This window comes from Gallus gallus, chromosome 5, assembly GCF_016699485.2.
Source record: "Gallus gallus isolate bGalGal1 chromosome 5, bGalGal1.mat.broiler.GRCg7b, whole genome shotgun sequence".
Taxonomy (NCBI): domain Eukaryota; kingdom Metazoa; phylum Chordata; class Aves; order Galliformes; family Phasianidae; genus Gallus; species Gallus gallus.
The window spans coordinates 27070422-27092729 of record NC_052536.1 but is presented as its reverse complement, the minus strand read 5'-3'; the positions used below and the strand labels follow the sequence as shown (position 1 = coordinate 27092729).

The window sequence follows — 22308 nt, the reverse complement described above, 5'->3', positions numbered from 1 at the left end:
AGCAAAGGTATATCTATGATTCTGCACAGGGAAACACACTAAACAGCTCCAGCCTTGTTCCAGATGAGATACACATTCCGATGGTCTTCACAACTCTGTCAGGAGAAAGCCTGAAGAAAACATGGCTAACACATTTTACTTACTGCTTTATGACTTGCTTCTCAAACTCTTCAAAAATCAAGGTAGATTCCTCTTCCTTAGAGAAAGACTGGACCTTATCACCAGAGACTGAAAAAACTACATGTTGAGGGAAGATTTACATGAGCACATGGAAGCTACCCCTGAATAAAGTGTCCGAAAGTACATTTCAATTGCATTTGACAAATCCTCTGCAGAGAGAAAAGCCACACGTTTGTGAGTTCCCAAGGTTTCTACCTAAAGGCATCACTGAATACTCTGAATCCAGAATCTACTGTTAATCAGTGCTCTAGTGCTCCATTCCTCTGAAGAAGCATGTCCTCCTCTAATAGCAAATAAGCAGCAAAGACAAAAAGACAGTTCTGAATAATTCATCAAAAGGTAAGCATTTCCATGCATGTGAACAAATATACACTTAATCATACACGTAAGATGCGCTTTATCACTACACAGTGCTTCAGGAAGATGTTGTTGCAATGCTTGCTCACATGAAAACTGCACAGGTCTTGGTAACTTAAGCTGAGAAGCTCCAACACAAAGGTCCTGCCTGCATGCAGACATTGATAGTTAAACTAATAAAAAAATCAGCCCATAGCTAAATAAATGCAACTTGACCAATTACCAGCTGACACTCTGCACACAGTGCTGTACAGACAAGTTCCTGAAAAAGAAACACAAGAATATTATTTAGCAAAAAACAAGCTCACTGTTTCTGAACAGTTCATATGCCTGTGGAGTTCCTTCCAAGCTTAAGAGCTTGAAGTCACGCAGGGGCTCTCCAAAGCAGCACTTATCTGGTCACACACATCAAGATGACAGCACTGTTGTTTTCACTGTGGCACTGAGAAATGACTCTTGAAATGTGAACTCTTGCTGAAGCACCTCACTTTTGAACTGCAGTTGTTGAAAAACAAAGAAAAAGGAAAACTGTGATAGTCCCAAAATCAGCTTTTTTTTTTTTTTTTTTTTTTTTTTAATTGAGAACTCTCATATACAGCCTGTAGAATTCTGTGCAAATGGATGCAAACAAAGAACTTCATACAACATAGTGCTTTTTGGTTTGATCTCACATTTAGTTATATACATAGTGGCATGAATGGCTCAGGGCAATTCTTCTGTCCCAAATCTGTTCCTGATGCTGGATTAGAAAATAAGGTAGTCCAGCCTGATACTTGGCTCTGTAGACAGCAAAGCAGACTTGCTCAATCACTCTGTCTTGAGACGGGCAGCCTCCCGCCGCTGCTTCTGAACAGCCCTGGAATCTTCCCACAGCTGGGGTCCTCTGATGTTCTCCCAGTTATCCAAGTCAGATTGTTCCAATTTCTGCAGATAAACATCAAACAGAAGTGTCACCTTGAAAGCATTATCACTTAAAATATGCATTAACCTGAATTGTTTTCTATTTGCACAAGACACAGCATCACCGTCGGGGTGATGAACTGTCATCCACCCTCCAAAAGTGGTTCAACAACAAAGAGAAATAATTTGGAAGTATTCATATAGCTACATAAATGATTAAGGTGGGCATTACTGCCACTACTTATCCACAGATAAGGAAAGGTAGAACAGGAAGACCTACAGCATCTGAACATGACTGAAGGCATTTCTGTATTCATTCTTTCTTTGCTCACCTTGTTTTCCAGATCAGTTCTTCATGTGCAAGTCTGCCTAGTGCTGAGTTGGGAGCGATAAGCGTTGGTATAGCTGCATCACTTTTAGTAGTGACCTGAAGTATTCTGTCAGCACAGATACGAACCTTGCTGGAAAAGAGGAATCATCCAGCACTACGAGAGACATAACAGTGCAATTCCCTCAAATCCATGCAGTTTTAACTGGAGAGAAGTGCATGACGCTTTCTGCTGCCTAGCTTTATGTGGTATCCGATAGAGACAGGCCTCTCACAGAGTCATACATAGGATATGCTTACTGGCCAAGCTGTTAGCATACACTTAAAAACTAGCTAGATTTTAAGTGGTCTCCTTGCCTATTCCTATTATCCCCACTCAGATGAGGCACTCACCACAGTCTTTATCTAGCCTGAGAGGACAGCAAAAAAGAGGAGCCCCTCTAACTGCACCCATCAAGTGCTGCTGTTGAGGAAGCTGCTGCTGTTGGACTCAAACTTCACCTCCACAGTCCCACTGGGAGAGAGGCAGAAGCACCTAGCAGGTGCAGACCTGGAGCCCAATCCTACCCAAGGCTCTGTAGATGAGAGCTTGCTCTGTCAAATAGTGTTATTGTGCTCTTTCTACTTGTTGTAGTTTGTACTGAAATAAATAGGAGGCATTGCTTTTGGAACAACCTATATACTTAGCCCGAGCTCATAGTTTAATTTGCACGCTATCAATTATATAAAAAAATAGCAAATACTGAGGGACTTTAAAAATAACTGCAGAACAATTCAACAACTATAACAGACCTGCTACTATGAGTTCATGTTATATAAGTTTTCTGCCACTTCTACAATTTGCAATGAGGTTTGTCAGATATCAAAAGAAATTAGGCAGCACTCAACAGAAGATCTACGACAACACGCACACAAACACAGCAGACTTTCACGAGGTAGAAGCAGCTGAGTTTCTCATACAGTGGAGGTGGCACAGCTCTTTCCGAAGCATGGTCTTCACTACTTTACATATCTTACAACTAGCTGCTATTTGATTTCAGCTGGAACGGATTTGAGCTGAGCTGGGAGGAGGGAGAAGGAGGGTGCTTAGGGAAGGTACGCATCATCCCATGCATCAGCAACTATCCACTCTGCAAATTCAGACTTCAACACCTGATTCAGGTAGAAGTTTGAGGTAGAAGTTTCAAGGAAACTACACTAAAAATAATCTTGTGCTTTAACAGATGGAAGGCCTGCTGATTTTATTAAGCACGGAGGTACCACACAGCTGTGAAGTTCTAAACTATTCCCAAGGGTGCTCAGCTCACAAAATCCGAACGAGAAACAGCATTTAAAATATATACCACAAAGCCTGTAGTACCCAAAGATACGGTGTATAAATCTATCAAGAGAGAGATGCATACTGGAGAACCTTACCAAAAGTTTGTATTAATCTTTCCCTGAAACTTCACAATGGCTTTTCAGAGAGCTTTATTAAACTCTTCCAGTGGAAAGAGTAGAAGTACCTGGAAAACACACTGTGATCTAGCGACAGAATAAAGCTACCACAGCTCTCTGCAGTAAACGCAACTGCCTCAGACTACAGAACAGATGAGATCTATGCAGAGTGCTTTTTTGTCAATTAAAACACAAAGAATTAAAGAGTCTACTGAATGCAGAAAGAAACATTTTTCTCATTTATTTTCTTTATATTGACATAAAAGAAGGTAACTTCTTCCTCTCTTCTGATTAGGTGCAGCGCGTGATACAAAGCTACAAGGCTTCCTCAGAGCGCCCAAGCCATGTCGTGCTGTTAGAATTCAGGCAGAAGGGTGGTGTTTCTTCCAAATGAAGTGAACCTGGCTGGATTTCTTGTTGTAGATTTTTTTTCTTTCAGTTATTTTATTTTTAGCCACCTGTACTGTGCCCACCTCATTTCACCATAAAGACGGCAAACCACTTCCAGCTTTTACTAAATCCATACAGTCTGGTAGTTTTAAAAGTGAGGAGCTTTTTCTCCCAGTCAAATGTACTAAATAGTCAATCATTGGAGACTACAATGAAATGTAATCAGATTAGACCAGCCCCGCTTTCCCTGCTCGTCTCAAATAGCCCCAGGGATAATGAAAATTAGCTGTTTAAAGTAAGATCAGTGTAGTCCATTAAATCTACTGATTCACTTCCTAAATCAGCTGAACTGCCTCTTAAAAGTACAGGGCTGACAGAAGCTGTAAATCCAAGAAAAAAATGCAGTTATGCAGGCAGGCACAGTGAACAAAAAGAAACGTTCAACTCTTTGCCACGCAGCTGACTTTTAGAACTTCTGTTACACAGCCCGCCTGGCACCAGCGCACCGCCGAGGACAGCAAAAAGCCTTCATTTCTGAGCTGCTGGTTCAAATATCTGGCTGGTTGGTTAGTAAAGAGAAGCCAGAATCCTCTGTCAACCTTACAGTGAAATAACTATTTTTTCCAAGAGTTTGAGTTCTACTCCTGCAGGATCACTCTCATGCCACAACAAACCCAAATGGGCAAAAATGCGCTTAGAGCCTTGCTGCAATGATGGACTTGGTTCAGAGTTGCCACTTGCAATAAACGTTTGGCTGTAGTCTGCTTCCTACATGTGAGAATCCTGTTTATTGCATAGCGCGTTGCAATAACTTCTGTGACGAGTGCCATAGAAAGAAATGACTCTAATTCAAAGAGACAATTATTTCCCATTATTATAGTAAGCAACCCCATTTGCAGATAAAAGCTTAGCTAGGGAAGAACATTCTGTGGCTGAGAGAAGCAATGAAAGAAATGCATTAAACCTGGCCGTTCTTGCTAGACTGTCAAAACAGCTTGAAGTCCATGAAAGATAGATTGAGGAACTCCGTTCTGACACCGAGATGCAGAGGTGCAGAATTAAGGATTACACTATATTTCCTGTCTTCTGAGGGACTGAAAGCCTCAACTTTATCATCACATTGCTTTGGCCTTATTACCAATTTTTCCACAGCACTTTCCCAGAGCCATATCTCTGACATCTTATTTTCATAATAAAATCTTGGTTTCATTCACCTTGCTTAGGATGCGACAAAATTTTATATTTAATTATCTGTGATTTAATTATCTGTGATTAGCATCCCTCAGATTAAAAAGAGGTACCTCTCTTTTTTTCCAACTAGAGAATGTCTAGTTTTTATATTATTAATACATAAGCACATCAGGAAATTAAATGCTATGGCCAGAATATTTTTGCTCAGTAAGGGAAGAAATGTGGGCTTTTTGCATTTAAGTCTCTGCAGGTTTAGTTCTCTTTTTTAGCTTTACTAAAGACTGGCAAAATCCACACAGATTAAACCAATAGTTCTTGCTGCTACCTTCAGTAGGACCCAATGCCATTAACCTACAGCACAACCAATTAACTTATCATGAGCTTGGTTAAGAGGCTCTTTCCCCATAGGTTATTTTCCCCTTAGTTTGGCCAATTCAGCACTGTGGGGCTGTGCTCCAAATCAGAAAAACTGAACTACATTGGGACACAGTGTTACAAATAAACTCTATTTAAACATAAGACTACGCAAACACTTTAAATGGCATGGCAGAAGGAATCATAGGACTGAGAGTGAACAGGAATATCTTTAGTTGGCAATGTTGTAAAGGATTTGTATCATAGACTTGCAATCGCAAATTGTCCATTCCTTTTTTTTTCCCAATTGGAAGAATGAGAAGTGCTTGCCTTCATCTCAGAGGTATCATCAAGTTTGCAACTCAACGCTTGCAGAGTGCCCTCATAATCTTGTGTGAAGATGCTACAGTGATACAAATTACTTAATAAAACAAACAATTAAGGTAGTTGTTTAGAACTATATAGTTACACGACTTTGCCATGACTTCCTCCTTCACTCTTCATGTGAAAATCTTGGAAGTCACACTAAATCTCACAAAATAACTTGCTATTTATGCATCACACCCGGGCAGCACCCAAGATGGGCTTCTGGGTTCAAAGAGTTTACAGAGCATTACAGATGAAGTCAAAAGAACTCAAGCTGCATGGGTCATTTGCTTTATCATTTTTTCCTTCATCAAGAATGAAATTCTGAAACAGTCAACATATAAAGAACAGCACAAGTGCAATATTACACCTGCAAGATCAAATGTCCAAAATTCAGCAAATTCCACAGTGAATTAAGCAATGAAGTATGTTTAGCACAGCTTCCACTTCCCTGGTATATGGAAGTTTTATTAAGCTACGGTTAACATGTGCTTGGAAGTAAAAAGCTGCTTACTGAGGTTTATTTTATGAATTTACACTTTGGGAGACTGAGCCAAGTTAACAGCAGTGAGAAACTTCTGGATGTTAAGTGTCCGATCTTGCCAACTTTGCATCTTAGTGAACTCTGCAAAGGTCTTTCCTGGTTTCTACAGCAGAACCCTCTAGAAGAGGGACAGACACTCGGGATGTGTGCAAGCTCTTTTTCAACTATCGAAAGCTGAGCTTGGCTGAAGGAGATGCAAGATCTTTTGCAATGCACAAGTGCAGTAAGAGCAACAAACCATACCTGAACCCTCCAGGCCTGTGGCTAGGAGGAAGAGCAGATGGATTTCCCCAGCCTGTCCCGATCTGGAGCCCACAAATGCCTGCTGAATTTTTAGGCTGGCAACACAGAGGTTTCTTTCAAGTCTCTTACTTGGACTGAAATATACTTTCAAGTGTGAACTACTTTTTCACTGTGTGTATCTAAAGTTTGGCAAAATAGATCTAATGATTATTAAAAAAAAAAATACTCTTGAACATCTAAACTAAAAAGTGTTGTACAAGGATTAAAATACACTGGACTTGCAAGTCACACCTGGTGTTTTTCCCTCTGAAGAGATCTGAAGAATAGGCTTTTGCAGGCTTCTTACGTGAGAGAAAAAAAGCTGTAATGAATATCAGAGGGAAAGGGCTAAGAGACTACCAGCAGAAGAAATGATCAGGTGCCACTGTTAAACTAACAGATGCGTGTGAGCATAAGAAAAGAAATAACTAGAGGAGTTTTACAACAATAATGTTAAATTAAACTTCAATCCAAGCCTTTACATGACTACCTCAAAGTAACCACACTCTATCAGCAGCCAACTGCACTAACTGGTGTAGCTCTCCAAGCTGCTGAGTTAAACCTGTGTTGCACACAGCACCGCCCCCATCTTGGCCTCAGCCAGCTCCAGCAACACACAGAGTTGCTGTTCTTTACAACTTCCTTTCTCTTCTATACCTTCCTGCTGATTTTCAGCACATCTCTCTTCCAGAACTCGCTTGTCAATTTATATGCTGAAGCAGAATGCTTTTCTCTTTGAAAAACTATGGCTTTGGCCAGCTGTTAGCTGAGCAACTTCAATCCTTCCAGCCAAAAATAGTTTTTCAAATGACATCAATGGCAACTTTTGATTTGTGTCACTGGGCAAATGTTTGATGAGGACACTGATATGGGTGCTGGTCCCCCACTGTACTGCCAGGGTCAGTAAAGATACTTCTGAGCGATACTGCTGATGGCACAGCGAACAAGTAACTCGAAAATACTCATATCACTCAACCTATCTGAACCAATGGGTCCTCAAAATGTTGTACCTGGGAAGGACTGAGGCTCTTATCTGAATTTTTCCAAGAATAAAGAGGAAGTTTTAGGAGGTAAAGTCTGGAATATTACTTTGGCTGGAGTATATTTCAGGTTTGAACCTCCTCCATTTTCCTGTTTGAGCTGTAAGATCACACAGTGGAACACTGCCTGCCCAGTGACCTGCTGGGAAGACGCCATGAACAGGATGGAGCATTGCGGATCTACACATTAACAGCATTTCCTTCAGCCTGGTAACTTCTCAATGGTTTCTTCCAGCAAAACTAAAAAAAAACTAATAATATGGTTTCTTCTTGGGCAAAACTCAACTCAACCAGACACATCACAACAGGGGTTAAACAGGAAACGCGACCACTCAATTATTAAAATCTTGATTATTTCATTCAAAACTGCCCAGTATCCAGGATCAGTCTCCAGCACCACCTCATTCTCCTGCTTGATCAATACATTTTGTAAGACACACAGCATCCCACTCTCTGACAGTAACTTGCAATTCACAGTATGTTTGTACTGTGAGCTCTAAATAAAGACGGTCAACAATAATTTGAGAAGCAAGCAGAGTGTGTGAGAACTGTACAGCAATCTTCTGAAGTATTTCAAACAGCTTGAGGAACAGAATATTCCAGATAGTTTCTAAGAAAGCTCTTATCTCAGTGACCTGGCAGTGAGGCTTTTCATTGGCAGCTTCATGTTAATTTTGCTTTCTCTTTTCTTTTTTTGTCCATTCCATAAACACTATCTGCTTTGCTGTATCCACTTCAGAGGCAGTAAATGCAAGGAACGTATAAAGCCTCAACCATGTGGCTAACTTCCCGTACACTATACTGAAAGCTACTTATTTTATACCAAAGATCTAGCAATTCTCCACTGGGGGCCCAGTAATGACAGATGTGCTTTACATTTCTATATAGTCAGCTCCACAGAAGAACGCTCCCAGTGCTGCCTGGTCGAAGATAGCAGCATCCCCCAGGACCGTAAATGAACAAATTCAGTTGTGCTGTGTGGATGCCGCTTTCCCTACTTTTACTACTTTTTTTTTTTAACTTTCGGTGACAGAAAACACACAGAGTTGGCTCTAATGTAATAAGAGCTGCTCAGTTCTTCTGTGTTAAAAAGCCACACAAGGATGCAAGCACTTACAAAGATGTGTATGTTGGAAAAAGGAGATTATTTGTTCAACACATTTGTACATAGCAGCCCAGTCTGCTGCCTGACTGCATTGTTAGCTGCCTAACTTTGGTTTTCACCTATGAGAAATCAGTATCATCTTATGGGGATAAGAAACATGCAGATGCAATACACATAAAGAAACAGCTCATGGCTACAGAAAATCCCATGCAAAGAGATACGCTATAAGCATGAGGAGAAAAAAAATTACAGGACTGTTCAGCAAAGGACCCTTTTCCATACCCACCACTAAATTCCACCTTTATCTGATTGTATTGTCTTGTCCATGGCAGTCTCTATGGCAAGCTAACACCACTTTGTCCTTCTCTACAAAACCAGAAGTGATGAGGACTTATAGTGAAATAAAGAGTCCCCAGTTCATTTTACGTTTGACTAACTGAAACACAAACAGCTTCATCCAGTGCTTGTCCAATGCACAGCCCAGAAGACAGGCAGAACCTGTGGCTGTCCAGAGCCGCTTTGCTTAACAACACTCTGACAAAGAAAAGATGGGAAGGGGTTAAAGGAAGAAGGAACAACATCTCATGTCACCTGGTGTCAGAAACCAGTGTGGATTTTCTTCCCCAATATTTCTAACATCTCTCAAACAGCTCAAGATACATAGCCACTAGCATTTAGCTCACAGACACCGAAGTAAATCAATCAAACAGGCCAATACATTAATTCTGAAACAATAACAACAAAGTCAGTAATCCCAACAATGGAAACAACAAGATGCTTGCAGATTTCAGCCTCCGCTATTGGGGAATTACCTTCCAATACAGTCCTCCCATCTGTATCTCTGATGTATCTACAGAATACTCTTTAGAGAGTAAATACACAGGTTATATTCACAAATCACCTCACCGTACATCTGATTTTGATTTTTTAACTGTCCCGGATAAACATTTTAGCACTGCAATTACAATACCTCTGCTGTAATTCTCAAGACAAACAGTCAGATGTCCATTCAAAGCTTGCGCTGACCTTTATTTGATCTATGAAGTTATGAGGAACAAAATCCGCGAAATACTGAGATACATTAAGTCAGGGGAACAGTGTTCATACAGCACAGCACTGTACTCACTCATCCTGTGTCAAGTCCAACAGTTCACAACCAGTTGAAGAAAAACCTTAAAATTTTGCAATTTAATGTTCTGTAACACAGACCTTTTTTTTTTTGCTGTTATGTTCAAACGATGTTCCTATCTGTTAATAATGGCCTTTGCTTCTAGTATCTTTGTTGCATCAGAGAACTCATCAATAGCTAGCACTTTCTTCTAATGAAGGTATTTATATAAAACTAGAATTACTTTAGCTACCTTTAAAGGTATTCAAATCTTTAAAGTTTCTTTTGAGGCATTTTCTCAAGCCCTAAGTGCACAAATTCAGCCTTTTCTGCAACCTATTTGATTATTAAAGTCCTGTTCAAAATGGGGACATCAGAAGCAGATATGGTATTTGAGTACGAGCCTCATCAATAACACACTCAGAAGTAAAAGTCATCTCTTCCTACTATCTGCCATTCCAGTTTATATTTATAAAGTCTGAATTAGCTCCTCATGCCACAGCACCACCGTAGAAGATCAATCTGAATTATTCATTCAGTGATTCCTAAATCTTTTCCAGAGTTGCTGCATTTCATCGCACAGTCCACTCTGACCTGCATTTCCAATTTTTCAGCAGATAAGTGTGGTTATTTTAACGAGTACTTCGCTCACTTGATGGGCCCAGCTTACCAAGTAATGCTGAAGAGGTCCCAGCACCTACCTGGCCACACTTTGACTACTTCAATACTTTGGTGTCACTCGTACATCAGTAATGATTTTACAGTTCCTTCCAGATCACTGAAAAAAGTACTCAATATTGCCTAGATATGTCAACTTGTCAGCTTACTTAAAAGAAAACTCCGTGATGTCCTTTAATCAATCTTCTCTACTTTCTCATTTACTATTTTCATAGCAATAATTTTACATTATTTAACTGTACTTCAGCCCCCGCTGGTTAAAAACATATCTGATTTAAGCTCAAGTGATTTTTCCATCATAAAATTATAATTCTATAGATTATTAATATGTTCTTTTTAAGGTTGTTTGTTGGCTGTTGGTTTTTTTGTTTGGAAAACCCTAAGCAACAATTCTTTATTTCAGGATCTGATGTGAATAATTGAAGCAGGATTTTTTTTTTTCACTGTGTACTACATCACTGTTTTCCCAAAAGCACAGAAACAAAACGCCAAAATCAGAATGCAATTTTGGCATTACATTTAAACAGTGACAAGGAATATATTCTGACTGTTAGATACCCACAAAAAGTTCATCGCAATAATCAGTTCCTTACCCCTCTCTTCCAAACAGTATTTTTGCACTTTCAAATGCAATACTCTAGACTTTTGTCACAGGTCAAGAACTTGACATTTTTTACAATGTGTTCTACAAGGCACAGCTCAGCAGCAGAACTACATTTCCATTAGTACCAGTGTCACTAGTGGACAGAGCCGTGATTTATTAGGCAAAAGGGAGCAGCAAGGACTAATTGGCTGGATGAGGACATACCAGTGTGTGAGAGGAATGCCTAAACAACAGAGAGCACATGCAAAGGCAGCTTGTTCCTTTGGTACAACCTCATAGTAAATGGCATTACTAACAGATCTGAGATATAAGAAATGCAGTATGTAATCCAGATGCGAATTCAATCTTGCTCAAATCAGTGCGCTTTCCAGAAACACTCTTATATGAAAAAAGGTAAACTTTGTTTAGTTTGAGAGGACAGTACTTAGTAAACAAGAAGATAAAAACATCTTTGTTACTTTCCTTGCTGTAAGTTGTTCATATCTGTGGTTAAATCTTTTCTTACCACCACCACACTGAAGAAAAAGTGCAGACTTCAACAGGCATGAAATATGAGAACTGTTGTTGTCTTCTGTAATAATCCAGTAATGGTATACCCTTAAGCAGAAATTATTACGTTCTAAAAGAATCCAGTACATATTCAACATGTAGACTTTTGTAAGGACAAGAAGATAACTTTAAAAGTCAGGGGGAGGGGAGAGCAGTGGACATTTTCATGCATCAAACAATCATACTTCAAAAGAGCTGGCTTGGTCCTCTCAGTAACAGCTGCAGATATAATGCTAATAATACCGTAAAATAAGGCTTCACATATTAAAACAGCAACTTTTTTTTTTAAACTGCCCTTGTTCTCTTATCGCGCCATATTTAGTAACAACCACCAGTGTAATCCCCCAATGTGACCTAACTATAGAATTAGATGTTCTTAAGAGCTGGACCACATGGGGTCCACAGAAAACTGCTCTCCTAAATGTCAGCAGTAACTCGGTGATTGGTTAGATTTTGTCCATCAGAATAGAGAGGCAGTAAGTATTGATTAAAACTGTCAAATACTGACAGAGAGGCTGTGAAGTACACGCTTGACTGCCAAACTGCTGGTGGTTCCACCAGCTTCACTGAAGCAAGGAATGAGTATGCCTCCTGCCTGCAAGTCAGCGCTCCCAGTAAAGCACACACTGAGACTGGAGTCCAAAACAGTGATCTGGGTCTCTTCTGATTATTTGGAAATTCATATCCATTTGTTTTCCTGTACTGGTGTGCCCTCCCTAAAACTCAAGCACTGCTTTGGAAAAGTTTCAGCATGAGAACTCTCAGCAGTTTAGATTAAGAAAAAATAAGATTGCTTCTGTCACTTCTGTTTATCAGGAAGGAGCCTCATTACCTGAGTAGGCTTGTAATACATTGTTATGCTAGCCACATCCTATTACCATTGATTTATCCATAAAGCTGATGCAATTATGGCCATTTAAATATTATCCTTCAACTATTTACTTATCTTGCTGGAAAGAAATCTAAGCATATCTGAATACAGATCAGTTGATTTTGTGGTTAGGCAGTGAGTTAAATGGAGAGAAGCGGTTCTTTTTACTGCTTGTGGTTCTTTGTATAAATGAATCAGAGTGGACACACATATTCTATGGAAAATGAGATACAGAGTAATTGCAGAGGCATTCGGAACTGAGTGGATTTGTATGTTTTGAGTTTCCACTTGAGCTTCCCACACGTACTCAAAGATCAAAACTTTTTATTTCCCACACCACAGAACACAGCTTGTTATAGAACAGGGTTGGCCCCAAACCATTTTCAATAATGGTAGAGCGTTGTCATAAGTCTGACAGGTAGGCAGATGTTCTGCCAAATTACATACATAAAAGTGCAAAAGGTTGAGAGTTCTTTCAGAGACGAGTCACAGAAGAGTAATGTAATAGAAAGGTTTTATTAGCAAGACCGTATAACACCATTTGGACACTTAAGTGTGAGAGCTATGGGTGCAATCAAGCTCTTGAAGTGCTTGTGACAGGAATGTTGAATGCTATATTCACTGGGAAGACCACAGTGGCAGACAAAGTGTTAACTGAACGTCTGATCTGTGCAATTTTAAAACATTAAAAATTATCTGAAATAGCTCTATTCTTTGCTTCTAGATACAAGGAGCCTTTTTCCAATTCTCCTAACAAGGTTTTCTGCACGCCTGAAGATTTATGAAACTCTAAAAATTAAACTGGACAAAATAGCCATTTTGGAGCTCAGTAATGTTTGAAGAAAATGTGCTGTGGAGGAAAGAAGGAAGTATTTCTCTATAAAACGCCCTGAAATAGTGAAAAAGTAATCAGAGTTGTTTGAAAACTATACAGAAGTTTAAAAAGCAAGAAATGGTAAGAGGCAGCACATCAAGTACACTGTTCAGGCTAAAGATCGTCAAAACTTATGCAGCAGAAGTGTTGACATATACACATACCATCTAAGCCCAGCATCAGCTCTACTTTTATAGACCAGGTAAACCACAGATATAGTGAAATTTATTTGTAGCATTGTACTTGGCACCTGGGCATCAGAGTAAAGCTGTGTTCAGAAAGAAGTACTGCATGTTCAAAAATCTTTCTTTACATAAAAACTTGTTTTTATTGGACATCAGTGAGTCAAAGGCAGATGGCTGATCTAATTTTAGATAGGGACAGACCCACCCCACCAGCAGCTAGGGTAGTAAAGGGTAGCCAAGGTTATGAGCCCCAAGCAACAGATTTATTTTACCTCATATTCAGACTCCAACGTCACATTGTTCTGCTTCAATTTTTCCTTCAAAGCAGGATCAACCTGTAAAATATATAAATATATAAGTTTGCCTTTAAGATTCTTTTTTTAAAAGAAATTTAAACCTCAAATAAACTAAGTATTGGTACATGTAATCCCTCCTCTCCTTTAAATATATGCCGTTTGTTCAGATACTGGTATGACAAATATAGTGCAAGAACTGGGCTGAAAAGAGACAAGTCAATAAATTTTCACATCAAACCAGAAGCACATCTGCAATTAGACCCACACTTGCATGACATTAGATGCTTCCACCTGAAACTGTTTAGATGGACAGTTTTGAAGTAAACAAAGCCTTAAACAAACAATAGAAAACCAAAGGAAAAACTGCTATCATGTTGCATATTTTACTCCTGAATGGTGTGTTCCATGAACAGACATGCAACACACTCTGCTTTACAAAGTCCACACAAGTCAAATTTCTAGCTTTCTGATGAACACGCTGCTCTTTCCTAGTTTTGATTCTATACCAACAATGTTGGCAATCACTGCCAACCTACAGTTAGTCAAAGAACAAACCCAAGAACAGAAATATGAGTGACCAACAGTGGATAAATTTCATGCAGTTGAGCCCAGAGGGAGCTGTGCTCATCCCTCCCCTTGCTAAGCCTTTCTTAAAAGGCCTGAGAGCAGAAACATTCTTCATCCTTAGAGAGTGTTTCATCTTCTTTCTCCTCAAACAGAAATCAGCCAGATGTGCAGTACTCAAACACAGTCTTTAGGCTAATCAATTAAAATATCAAATCTACCACAATTCACTCTCATTTTTAGACCTTAAATACAAATGTTGTTAAACAAATAGATGTGTGAGGGGACTGGCAATGTATTTAGTTCTACAGCTATGGTTCACTAGTTCAACTATGAACAGTTCAATGAACAAAAGTTGTTATTCTTAATTTGCTGCTTCTCGATGTGACCGAAAAGTGCTCCGTTATCCTTATCACCGTCAGCTCTGAACATCTAAAATCAGTCTAGAGAAGAAGGAGGGAACACAAGTTAGAGAACTTGCCTGGTTTCTACCTTCAGATTCCGCCCTATATTGGTCTCCTACACCAAATAAAAAATGAGATGCTATGTCTGTGCCTTGGTATTCAAGGCCTGCAAAGAACTGCCCTTCGTTGCAGACAGATTGCCTCTCCCTTTCTGTGACTGTGACCTCCAACAACAGCCATGCCTCATTAGAGCAGCGAACCCATCCATCACAGGCGCAGAAGCGGGACCTTGCTGGGCGGCCAGGCACACTGCGGAGCTTGTGTTCGCTGAGATGAGAGCGATCGCGGACCTCAGTGTGTTCAGAACTAAATGCAAACACCATTTGTTACGCTTAGCGTTCTCACAGCACACATATGGACAAGGGGAAATAAATGCTCCAGCAGGTGAAGAAGCAAGAAAGAGGGAGTTTCATTTCCTCCTATGTTCTCCCTTCAGTTAATAAGAAGACACCTGAGATAACACGGTTGGAGCAGCATCTTTACTTAATGAGCTGCAGCCATAACTTAACTCCTACAAGGTAAAGGGAAACGAGCAGTGAAGGTCCTTCTGTCCTCATACTTCCTTCCATATTTATTCTCCCCTCTATGAAGGGAGAAGACTGGCTAAAGCAGAGACATCCCAGGCATCCCAGAACTTGTGACTGTTCCATGTTGTCTTTGTAATACTGACAAAAGTGCAGTAATGAAAGAGGATAGTTTACATTTCTTAGAAAAAAACCACCACTATCCAATAAACAAGAAACAAAGAGAAAGTGCTTCTTTAGAAGCACAGATTTTATTCAGCAAATTAATTTACTGAAAAAATATAGCAGTTAAACCCTATCTTGAGGGCAAACGATGCACACACCTTGGCAAGCGCTTAATATTTACTTGACAAGTCGATAAAAGACTCAAGTCCAACCTGCAGGATGTGGTATTTTGCATGAAGTTGCACAAAAATACCAGGAAGCAAAGATGTATTTCCTCTTATCTTAACCTTTCCTGTTCCCTACTTACTTACCTATGATGTATAAATAAAATGCACTTGACTCTGCACAGACATCGAGTCACACATGTTCTAAAGCCTTGGCTGTGAAGCCCCACTTCACAGTTGCCAAATCTAAATAGAAGGTCACAAATAATTTTTAGAACCAATAGGGTAGTTGAGGGAAAGTGTGCACCGAAGCTCTGCTTTCCCAGCATTTGTACCATGCTGTGTTATCCTTGTGACAACACAGTAAGAAAAAAGGGAAACATAACGGTCCTACTGCTATTCTGAAAAGGCAGATGAATATCAGTAGGAACCACGATCCCACATTGTAACAGGAACACTCACAGTGTGGGTAGAACCAGAGAAGTGCCACATATCACATACCTTCCACAAGAGCCAAGCACAAGTACACACATTTTGCTTCTTTTTGACTGCCATGCCAATGCACGTGCTGTTGAAAGTATTCAGCCACGTGTTGAAATGAATCATCAGCTATGCTGTGGATACAAATCCCCATTGATAAAGCTGATGAGAAATGGCAAAGCCCAAGTGCCCTCACAGCCTGGCACTAGCAGTAACCTCTGCACCATCATTTAGGAGGCAGGCAGGAGCAGAAGACAACATCCTCTTGCACTAGCCTACTGCCTGTCGGGCTAGATCTCTGATACTCCTTTATGATCCATTTAAATCCAAGCTCTGTCACTAAAAATGGAATTCAAAGACGCATGTTGTTCTTTCAATTACTGCGCAACTTTAAATTATTGCTGAAAAGCTACTGAAAGGCACAGTAGAAGTATCTGGACAGCTTTCATGAGAAGCCATCAGCAAGCCTTGGACACCAGCGGTATTAAAGACAGCATTCCATAAAGCAGGTTCACCCCTTACCATTTCTGTGCAGAGCTCATAGCAACATGAGTAAGACATTCTTAGAGTATTCTGCTCTATACGAGTTCATTTTGCATTCTATCACTCAGAAACACAAGGGCAGGTATACAGACAAATCTCAACAAAAATTTAAAGAGCAAAGTTATTGAACTAAAATTTTGTCTCATCTCACAAGCTCCCATACCTTCATATTTACCCTTACTAGACTTCTAAAGGTACTCAAGATTACCAAAGAGAGACACTTTTAAAAAAAACCTTTAGGCAGCAAATCACAAAAACATGCCTAGAAAATTTAGTAAGGCAACTTTTTGAGTCTGTAAGTCCCTAAAATCCTTTTAAAAGATGTCCCATTTCTCATGTTAAGCTGACGTTCCAGTCTTTCAGTTCAAACCAGCTGGTGCATATTCCTCCAAGCCTGGCTCCGGGTGCAGACCACGAGCATCTCCTCGAGGTGGGCAGGAACACCTCGAGCCCACAACCCCTACCAGGCCGGGCCCTTCAGCAGCGTGCTGTGAGAAGCTGCCAGCCCCTGTGTGTTCTCTTGGGAAAGGGAATATTTATTTGCAACACAAATATTCCTGGCGTGGTTTTAAACCTAGGAGCACTGCTACTAAAAATTCTCTAGCTAATAGCTCTGTGCTGGTCCTCAGTGACCACAATTCATTTTGGTTTAGAAGCAAATAATACAGACACTGACTGTGAAAGCTGTGAACACTGCTTATTTTAACTCAGGGATACCCAAAGGGTGGCTCAGCCACCAAGGAGCCCAGAGAACACCACAACTACCCCAGTGCATTAGAGCAGGCAAACAGTGTCATCCCCCATTCAGCCTTCAGACAGGAGTTGACCCATGTTCTGATTTTCAAGGCAGCATTCTGTCACTCACAACAAATGCACACCCAGGCGTGCAATTCAGACAGCCCACCTTAACAATCGTTATCCTTACCCATACCTTCTCACTATTTGTAGGCTGGGGTTTTAGGGCAGGCCAAGCTCTGAGTACAGTACATCTTCTAAAACTGGGAGCTCCCTCATGCTACACAGCAATGCTGTCAGGGGACAGCCACACCACGAGGAGAGCCCTGTGCCTAAACAGGCCCCTCTCACATCAGCCGTACATCAGCGTCCAGGGCCTGACCAAATATTGGCACACCAGCCTCAGAACATTTTCCCTCTAGCAAACATTTCCAGAAGGCAGAAGACTCGTCTACCCTAAAACTAGTTAGTTATTTTTACTAAAACACTGGTATTCTTTCTTACCCAATTCTCCACAAAATAATATCCCACTGAAAGATTTCAGCTTTTACTTTAGAAATGGGAAGGGCGATGGATGGGATTTAATGAACATGAATTAAGCTTTTTTCCCCCCCCCCATCTGCTCACACCAGCATAAACAGATGGGCTACAATTCTCCTGCAGCATCCACAACACAGACAGCCCACAAAATTGACTGCTTACATGAAATCCTGCACTTTGTTCTCCACACCCATTTTTTAAATCTAGTATAAAGCAAAAACCACCAGTTCAGGCTGTCCCATAGAATACCATCTTCAAATACATAGATCGTGTCTGCTCCTCTAGATGGAAAATCAACAATCTGAAGCAGAACAACTTAAATTTTCCTTGAGGAAACACTCCAATAAGTTGTTACAAAAGCCTGTGTCACAGATATTCCAACCTGTGGTTTATAAGCAGCCTGGGCAGCTGTGGACATGAAATGACACATCTCAAGACTAGGGCAGTGCCTGTAATCTACAGCTAAGTGTCATTCTGCTGAAGGCAGTAAGAGAACAAAGGTTAGAGCATCAGCAAGAGCAAAGGGCAAGTGAAAACACAGCATTACATGTGGCTGCTTTCCCAGCCTTTAACTACATTATTCCAAATTTACAATACACAGAAAACATGTATGTAAGGTTTGGACAGGAATGCTTCTGCATACTGAGGTGATACTGAGAACAAATCTAACACTCAGGCTCACGTCCTTCGACTCTCTCCTAAGATCTGCATAGAACACAGACAGTTAAACAAAAAATATATATATTTAAACCAGCCTCTGACAGAAATCAATGCAGACATTTCCAAAGGAGCAATATTAAATCTTATTTCAGAAGCACTTCCCACAGTTTTGGTACATGATGTGCCAGTGATCTCTCAAAATCCAAATCTTCTACTTGCTTCCAGATGGATTAAAAAAAAAAAAACACAACAAAAACAGCTGCAATCTCAAACTCTAGACCATGCATTTTCACATAATAACATAAGGGCAATAGAAGCTATTATGTTAAAAGCTAATACGGAGACCAAACCAAGCCCTTCATCACCAAGCACTTAAGCACATCTAGATTTCTTCATATAAAATCATCATTGCTAACAAGAGTTTTCTAGCTCTGATTTCTGGGGAAAAAAAAGTACTCAAGCATTTAATCAATGAATGGTATGCCTTCATATCCTGCTTGATTTGCAGGTGCACATTTATGTGATATATAAAACATAAATTAGCATCTTAAACCTTGGCTTTGAATATGCCACCATAAATTTCTTTTCACAGTAAAATTCAGTACAAATACTGCTCTTTGTGGTACAAAACTCTGGAAGCAACAGCAAAACCCTTTGTGTTTCCGAAAGGACCCTGCAAGAAAATCCAAATCTTGCTGTGTACATGAGGATGCATCAGCCCTAAGCACAGACCCAACCACCTGTGCAGGACAGAACTTCCCGGTATGGGATCTCAATGGTGGCAGTCCTGAGCTTTACTATACCCTGGTTCCCCTGTAGCCTAAGAGTACAAAGGGAGGCACTTGCCAAGGATTGGGTGCAGTTTCCCCGCAGTCTCCTTTTTAGTTTCTTCTGAACAAGAAACAGAAGTCTAAGAGCTTCCAGGTGAATTGGAAAAATATGTTCAAGGCCTCAGAGTAAACCATGCAAGAAAGACAGAAATGGCTCAGCCTGCTTTTACTGACAGAGGATTTAATGCTTTACTCTGTCACAGGAAGGGGTAAAAAGTAAGGCAGCAGTGTGTTCTGGCCTCTGGGCCGAAATGTGGACCATTGGTCACTTAACCTGGAAGAACGTGCTTGGAAAATTGGCTGAAATCAGCCACCACAAAGCATTAACAGGCAAATCAGCAAGAGGAGCGAGATATCTGTTTCAGAAATATTAAGAGAGTTTCTCAAGGTGCCTTTGTGAAGCCTCTTTAGTATGCAATACCCGTCCTGCTACAGCCACTTAAACAGTGTGAAGTACGCGATACAAACTAAATGCCCTTAAGGTATCAGTCCAGAAAAAGGAAATGTTACAAAAGCCGTACCTAAAAAATTCCTTTTCTTCTCCTCAAAGCGGGTATAGTTTATGAAAAATTCATAAAACCTACTAAAAGATTTTACCATATTTAATACAAGTTTCATCACACCTTAACTTACCTGCCAGCACTTTTCAATACCTCAACAAACCTCCCAAAATTCCTTATAATGCTTCGGCTGTTAGTAAGTAATCTGACAGTTGCAGCTTTGAATGCATATTCTGCCATTTTGGTTAGCCTGTCACCATGTTATTTATCAGTGAGTCATTAAGGTTAGAAAAGATCACTAAGCTTATCTAGTCCAACCAACAACCCATCACATACAACAGCAAGAAAATACACACTGAAGTCTTTTGCTGAGTCCAAACATTTATCTACACAAAAGAAAACAAAAATATTTTGCTGCGTTTTAACCTCAACGATTGATTTTGGTTTCGTTTCAAAATGCCATTTTCATGGACAAGTCTCAAGACTTTCTGCAAGTACTGTAACAATGCTGGCATTTTTTTAATGGGTATTTTAACAGAAACAACTTTCAGAATCCAGTGTGAACTTCATGCAATTGCTTTGGTTCTCTTCAACCTCCATCTCTGCAAACAAATTGCACAGTGAAAAAACCTACCACGTTCTAACAACCGCCATCCTAAATATCCATTTTCTAAAGGAATTACTGCCTTTGTAACAGCTTCCCACCCTACAGTAAAAAAATACTTTCCACACTGACATCTAGTGAAGTTTTACAGAAAAAGAAAAATCCTATTCTTATACTTGTACAGAGCTTACTGCCTTCCAAATTACCTATATTTTAATTACTGATGTATGCATAAAGTGACTAGCACTTGTATATCGTGCACTCTTTTCTTTTGAAAGATATTTTGCCACTATTTTTCAATAAAGAACATGTTTACCTGCCAAAGGCTCAGACATTCTGATGGGTATATTAGAGGAAGCCCTAAGAAGACGTGGAATAATTAAAATTAAACATGACTAATGACATTACTGGTTTTCCATTATGCCAGATGAAAATTTGCAGTTCCAATTTGCCATTAGATATCCCGATTAATTGGATCTTGTTACTTACTGTATTGTTTCAAATGTGACATATCTATTTATAGCAGAGAAAAACATAAAAGCAGCATGTAATGCTTCCAGTACTAAAAAAATGTTATAGGGCTCAACAACAGCTGTGCAGAAAGCAGTCCCTAAGCCCTCTGGCTACTATTGTACTTTTAAGGGCTAAGCATCCAACAGGAAAAAAACAACTATAAGTTCAATGGGAATTATGAATGAGAAAAATTTTAATTCATACAATGTAGATATTAACAGGGCAAGTTCTCTCTGCAGTATTGCAAAGCTTGCATTCCTACATTCTGTATCAGTGAAGAAAGAAAAGTTCCTTTGGGAATACCTAAACGAGCAGCCTCCTGCTCCCATTAAACACAGAGAACGGAAGGCTGTGTAAGAACATACGTGTTCTCTGAGGGTTCAGAAGTAGACGGGCTTTAAAGAGAGCTTATGAACTTCTTGACCTCATGGCCGCCATTCTGCCTGCACCAGGACAACATACAACAAAGACCTTCTGCCATCCTTCAGCTGCACTCCAGAGAGGCAAGACACCATGTTACACCAGCTACAACATTCATCTTGGCACTCATTACTGTTCTCATTTTTGCGTGTCATCAAAAAAAGGCATTAAGCACTGCCTGACACAACACACAGGAGGCTCAGTGCAGACTCCATGGAAAATATATCACCCATCAAATCACAAGCAGAACTATAAATGTGTTGTGTAGTAACGGATACTTGGAGAGATACAGATTCTGCATTTTCTCATTAGCAACTGTACTCCACATATGAGTTTGGGTTCTGCTGTTTCAGCCACACAGAAGTAGCTAGCAACAGAAACAAGTGAGTTGAGTTTTTCCAGCCTCAAAACACAAAGGATAGGAAAGATCCTCATAGAGACCACACTTAAAATGGGAACATCTGCAGGTAAAGAGTTTTCAATGCCTTCTTGGTAACAACTGTAGACATCTACAAGTCAAGAGCAACAGAAAATCCTGCTGTGGGGACTGGGACCTCAGCCCTTGTGCTTGAGCTTCAGTCTGCTGATCCCGCTGCCAGGGCATCACAAGGAGCCTGCAAAGCTCTCCCGGTGCTTGAGAGAGGTGAGGGTAAAACAGCTGTCTCATGGTTTTATGATTTTTGGTTATCAGTATTCCACATCATAACATCATGCAGTGTACTGGGAGTTAAAGAGCAAATGCTCTAGTTCCGGGTACTTGTCCAGAAGAGAAGAACTACTACGTTCCCCAGAAGACTGTGCGAGTACTGTTATCATTCCTGCTCAGGGGAACAGATATAAGGCCTGTAGATCACCTGACCTGGGCCGCCTTCCCTTTCTTCTCGTGTCGTTGTGCTCGCTTTTGGATCATCTCGCCACTGCTCCCGACTGCACGCAAGGCTTCGGTATTAGTGTAAGGCCTTT

General features: G+C 40.2%; 1 protein-coding gene across 3 annotated transcripts in view; it reads right to left on the bottom strand.

Moving 5' to 3' along the window:
* Positions 1-286: 286 nt before the first annotated feature.
* Positions 287-22308, bottom strand: part of COX16 (COX16, cytochrome c oxidase assembly homolog) — a 38798-nt gene continuing 16776 nt past the window's right edge. For 2 of the 3 annotated variants that reach the window (NM_001197057.2, XM_025150715.3), the window contains exons 3-4: positions 13616-13678; positions 287-1461 (exon numbers count right to left, since the gene is read on the bottom strand). In NM_001197057.2, the coding sequence (NP_001183986.1) occupies positions 1345-1461; positions 13616-13678 (180 nt within the window). In that variant the 3' untranslated portion in view covers positions 287-1344. Of the gene's footprint in view, positions 1462-1769; positions 1899-13615; positions 13679-22308 lie in introns of those variants that run through there. The other variant, XM_025150716.3, reaches the window with a different exon arrangement.